At 41.0% G+C, this 5,240-nt stretch overlaps 1 protein-coding gene across 2 annotated transcripts in view; it reads right to left on the bottom strand.

Moving 5' to 3' along the window:
• Positions 1-309: 309 nt before the first annotated feature.
• The window catches only part of PAIP2B (poly(A) binding protein interacting protein 2B), a 48,315-nt gene continuing 43,384 nt past the window's right edge, over positions 310-5,240 (bottom strand). For both annotated transcript variants that reach the window (XM_023515314.1, XM_012807401.2), the window contains 2 exons: positions 1,799-1,975; positions 310-539 (listed from right to left, as the gene is read on the bottom strand). In XM_023515314.1, coding sequence (XP_023371082.1) covers positions 483-539; positions 1,799-1,975 — 234 coding nt within the window. In that variant the 3' untranslated portion in view covers positions 310-482. The remainder of the gene's footprint in view (positions 540-1,798; positions 1,976-5,240) is intronic.

Raw genomic sequence — 5,240 nt, 5'->3', positions numbered from 1 at the left:
AGTCAGGGGAGTGGAGCCTCATGTTGTGGTTATACTTCCTGCTGCTTCTGCTCATCCCTCTTCCCATCACGCCACAAGTAGCTCTCCAGGTGTTTGCTGCCCTGGTTAAGTGCACGGCAGGGTGGGAAGGGCATTTCTTAAACACCCAGTTTTCCTAGGTCAGCTTACTTTGTTTAAATACACAGCAGAACATTGCTAAAGAAGGGGAAAATGCAATTTCCTTAACCAGAGCTAATTAAAAACAAAACAAAATAGGAAACTGCTCCAAACAAAATTCAGTAGAGTGAAAGAGAAATACTCAGAGGCTTGTAGAGTAAGACTGAGCACATGAGTTACTCAGAGTCACAGTATCATTAAACCACCATTTCCCTTCCCTGCTATGCACCCCTCACCCACCCCTCCCCCCTCTTCAGGTCCAACTTATTGTGCATCACTATCCCCAGATGTGGGGACAAAAAAGTCCTCCTCAAAGCTTTCTTAGCTCAGTACTTCACTCCTGGAATAAACTCCTTGGCATCTGGGTTCAGGTTACTTTTGCTCTGAAAGAAGAATGAAAAGATAATAAATCCTAAGGCAAGCTGCACTTTAAAACTTATTTTCTTCCCATTTCCATTATTGTCTGTACAGATTCCTTAACTGTAGAAAGAAAGAAATTCCTTGTAACGCAGCTGTCATTCATGGGCTGCTCTCAACAGCTCTTGGCATAGCCTTGAGCAAGTCATCTTCTTTCTGCTTTAAACCCCTGTTCCCTTCCTGATGCTTTCCAAAATCACATCAGAGGACTGTAAGTTTGATTCCAAAATAAATTTTCAATTCATTGAGTACCTTAACTTGGTGAAAATCAGGGTAGTCTATCAAACCAGTTTGGTTACCACAAACTCTTTTTTATTTTTTTTAGACAGAGTCTCACTTGTCCAGACTAGAGTGCCAAAGTGTCAGCCTAGCTCACAGCAACCTCAAACTCCCAAGTTCAAGGAATCTTCCTGCCTCAGCCTCTGGAGTTAGCTGGGACTACAGGCATCTGCTACAGTGCTTGGGTTATTTTTTTCTATTTTTAGTAGAAACAGGGTCTCACTCTTGCTGAAGCTAGTCTCAAACTCTCCAGCTCAAGTGATCCTTCTGTCTCAGCCTCCCAGAGTGCTAAGATTACAGGTGTGAGCTCTCAGACCCAACCTCTATTATTTTTTCATCTTCCTGTACTCTCTTTGATTCTCCTCTCTCTTGTGAATATCCACAACTTTAGCAAATCGCAGGGCACAGTCATTCAGAATGTTAAGTTATGTGAGAACTATGTTGCTCTCAATGTCAGAATTCTGATACTGAATGTAACATAAAAGGAAGGCAATTCATTTATCTTGTTTTCTAATTATAAGTGGAAAACAACCTCTCAGGAGTATGCTCTTTCTAAAATGAACAAGCAATTTTTATAACTATCACTCAAAACTATATTAAATATAGATATAGGGGACAGTAAAAGAGAAGGACACTGGCAAATGATAATTTGAAAAGACATCTCTTCACTGTTCATATTTTTATCCTTAATCTCAATTCTAGTTTGAAAAGCCTACTAGGAATTAAAAGTTTGGACACCGGCAATAGTAATGTTTTCACAGTGCCTTATGAGGAGCAATCGCTCTCAAAGCACCTCCATATCAATGCCCATATGATGAGGGAAGAAAAAGCAGCCCAGAGGGCTCCAGAGACTTGTTGAAGGTTGTAGTATCAGAAAAAGAGTCTGTGACTCCAAATCCTATATTCTTTTCACTATATTACATGTGGAACTACATACGGCTCTTACCAAAATATCTTCAGAATCATGCCCATCACTGACCGACAGTCCGTTTAACTGCTGTTGCAACTGTCCCATCGCCTGAGGCAGGTCTCGTGATGGAATAAACCAGTCTTGGTCTTCTTCATCCAGCATCTCCTGGAAGCAGCGGTCCAAAAAGTCTTGTTCCTGCAGCTCTTCTTCCACCTAGCAAGTAAAGGGGAGAAGCTCAGACTTACTGTCCCAGTGGGACTCATCCCTCCCAGTTTTTTTTTCCACCTCTTTCGGTTAGAGGTTATTACTCAGCAATTAAGAATTCCTTGTATGAGATATAAGAATTCAGGTACTTCTGATGCCTGGCTAGAGAAAATGCAATATTTTTTTTTAATCAAATTCCATCAAAAATAAGACTGAAGAAATAGTTATTTCAAATAGCAGAAATTCCAGGTCTTCACAACAGATCTTCTAAGATCTTTTATATATGACATAGATATTTTTCATTTATATACATGGCACTTGTGGAAAATCATTTTAGAGCTTGAAATTCTTCATCTTATGTTGAAAACCTTCTTCAATTTTTCATTTTGCTAAAGTATGAAAAAGATACTGGAAGGATGTAAACAGTGTACTACCTGGATAGTTGAAATTAAATAAAACCAATTCTCTCAGCTTGTGGCCCACCTTTCAGGTAATGACCCCCAAGAAAGAAAAATACGTTCAGAACCTTTGAAAGACATAAAGAACACTTTTGGGGGGTGGCGCCTGTGGCTTAGTGGGTAGGGCGCTGGCCCCATATACCAAGGGTGGCAGGTTCGAACCCGGCCCTGGCCAAACTGCAACAAAAAATAGCCAGGTGTGGTGGGGACTGGGTGCCTGTAGTCCCAGTTACTCGGGAGGCTGAGGCAAGAGAATTGCCTAAGCCCAGGAGTTGGAGGTTGCTGTGAGCTGTATGATGCCATGGCACTCTACCGAGGGTGATAAAGTGAGACTCTGTCTCTACAAGAAAAAAAAAAAGAACATTTTTTGGTCACTGTTAGAACATTATATAATCAATAGAGCAGTAGTTCTCAACCTTCCTAATGCCACGACCCTTTAATACAGTTCCTCATGTTGTGGTGACCCCCAATCATAAAATTATTTTTGTTGCTACTTCATAACTGTAATTTTGCTACTGTTATGAATTGTAATGTAAATATCTGATATGCAGGAGACCCCCAAAGGGGTCACAACCCACTGGTTGAGAACCGCTGCAATAGAGTATTCTTTTGAAGTAAGATGAAATATATGAATATTTAAACAACTCCACATTTCTTTTTTCTTTTTTTTTTTTGTCCTTTGAGACAGAGTCTCAAGCTGTTGCCCTGGGTAGAGTGTGGTGACATCATAGCTCACAGTAACCTTAAACTCTTGGGCTTAAGTAATTCTCTTGCCTCAGCCTCCCAAGTAGCTGGGACTACAGGTGCCCACCACAACGCCAGGATATTTTTTTTGTTGCAGTTGTCATTGTTTAGTTGGCCCTGGTGGGTTCAAACCTGACAGCCTCAGTGTATGTGGCCAATGCCCTATCCATTCAGCTATGGGTGCTCCTCCAAACTCCACATTTCTTAAACACTGCCCTAAACCAAAGCAATATCTATCTATGATGTTTTATACTTCTTTGCATACATTATTAATTCTTAGTAAAGAGTGTGGTTCACAGCTTGGCACCCAGAGCACAGTGGTTATAGCCGCTGGCCACATACACTGAGGTTGGCGGGTTTGAACCTGGCCTGGGCCAGCTAAACAACAATGACAACTGCAACAAAAAAATACCCAGGCATTGTGGCAGGCGCCTGTAGTCCCAGCTACTTGGGAGGCTGAGACAAGAGAATTGCTTAAGTCCAAGAGTTAGAGGTTGCTGTGAGCTGTGATACCATGGCATTCTACCCAGGGCAACACAGTGAGACTCTGTCTCAAAAAAAAAATAAGTGTGGTTCACTGCAGTTTTTAGTAGCAGTTCTCAACCTGTGGGTCACGACCCACAGGAACTGTATTGAAGGGTTGTGGCATTAGGAAGGTTGAGAACCACTGTTGAAGAGTGACTAACATTTGGCAGTTCCTTTCCTGCAGGCTGCCTGGTGAGAGACTCATAGCTCACCAGCGCCACCAGCACTTGATTTCTTGCAATCAAGAAAAAATAAGCACTGAAATTAACTTATATAATTACCTTGTGAATTCAGAAGAAAAGTCACTAGTAGTAAGACTTAATATTTAAGAGTATTTTGACTAGTGCAGTGGCTTATGCCTACAATCCCAGAACTTTGGGAAGCCAAGGTGGGAGGATCAGAGAACAGCCTGGGCAACACAGTGAGACCTCATCTCTACAAAAAAATTCAAAAAAATAGCCAGGTGCAAAGTGGTGCATCTGTAGTCCTGGGTACTTAATAGGTTGGAAAATGAGGCTTGCTGGAGCCCAGTAGTTTAAGGCTATAGAGAGCTATGATTGTGCCACTGTACTCTAGTGTGGGTGACAGAGTGAGACGCTGTCTCAAAAAAAAAAAAAAAGAACATGGGCAGTGCCTGTGCCTCAAATGAGTAGGGCACCGGCCCCATATGCCAGAGGTGGTAGGTTCAAACCCAGCCCCGGCCAAAAAAAGAAAGAATAGTATCTCAACATTACAAACAGCCACACATTTTTTGATCTCAAGAAAATTAGATAGCTATGAAGTGCTTTAAATAACAACAATGAAATATTTCCTAGCTACAAGGTTTAATATGAGTTAGGTGGTCTGGATAGATGATCAAATCAATCACAACATTCCCTTAAGCCAAAACCTTATAGTACAGAGTAAGGCCCTAACTCTTTTTTAATTCCATGAAGGCTGAAAGAAACAAGAAAGCTGCAGAAGAAAAGTGTGAAACTGGCAGAAGTTGGTTCATGAGATTTATGTCTCCATAACATAAAAGTACACGGTGAAGCAGCAAGTGCTGATAGAGAAGTTATCTAGAAGTTCTAGCTAACAGAATAATGAAGGTGGCTACACTAAATCACAGATTTTCAATGTAGACAAAACAGCCTTCTCTTGGAAGAAGATGCCATGTACAATTTTCATAGCTAGAAAGAAGTCAGTGCTTACTTTCAAAGCTTCAAAGGACAGGCTGACTTTCTTCCTAAGGGCTAATTGCAGCTAATGACTTTAAATTGAAGCCAATGCTCATTTACCATTCTGAAAATCTTAGGGCCCTTCAGAATTGTGCTAAATTTACTCTGCCTGTGCTCTGAATGAACAACAAAACCAAGATGATAGCACATCTGTTTATAGCATGGTTTACTATATATTTTAAGCACACTGTTGATGAGACCTACTGCTCAAAAAAACAAAAAAAGATTCCTTTCAAAATATTATTGCTCATTGCCAATGCATCTAGTTACCCAATAGCTCTGATGAAAATGTACAAAGAGGCTCGGTGCCTATAGCTCAACCGGCTAAGG

The sequence above is a fragment of the Otolemur garnettii genome, unplaced genomic scaffold, assembly GCF_000181295.1.
Source record: "Otolemur garnettii isolate 467f Iridium unplaced genomic scaffold, OtoGar3 scaffold00068, whole genome shotgun sequence".
In the NCBI taxonomy this organism is placed as follows: domain Eukaryota; kingdom Metazoa; phylum Chordata; class Mammalia; order Primates; family Galagidae; genus Otolemur; species Otolemur garnettii.
The sequence above is the reverse complement of the archived record's forward strand: the minus strand, read 5'-3'. Positions and strand labels throughout refer to the sequence as shown.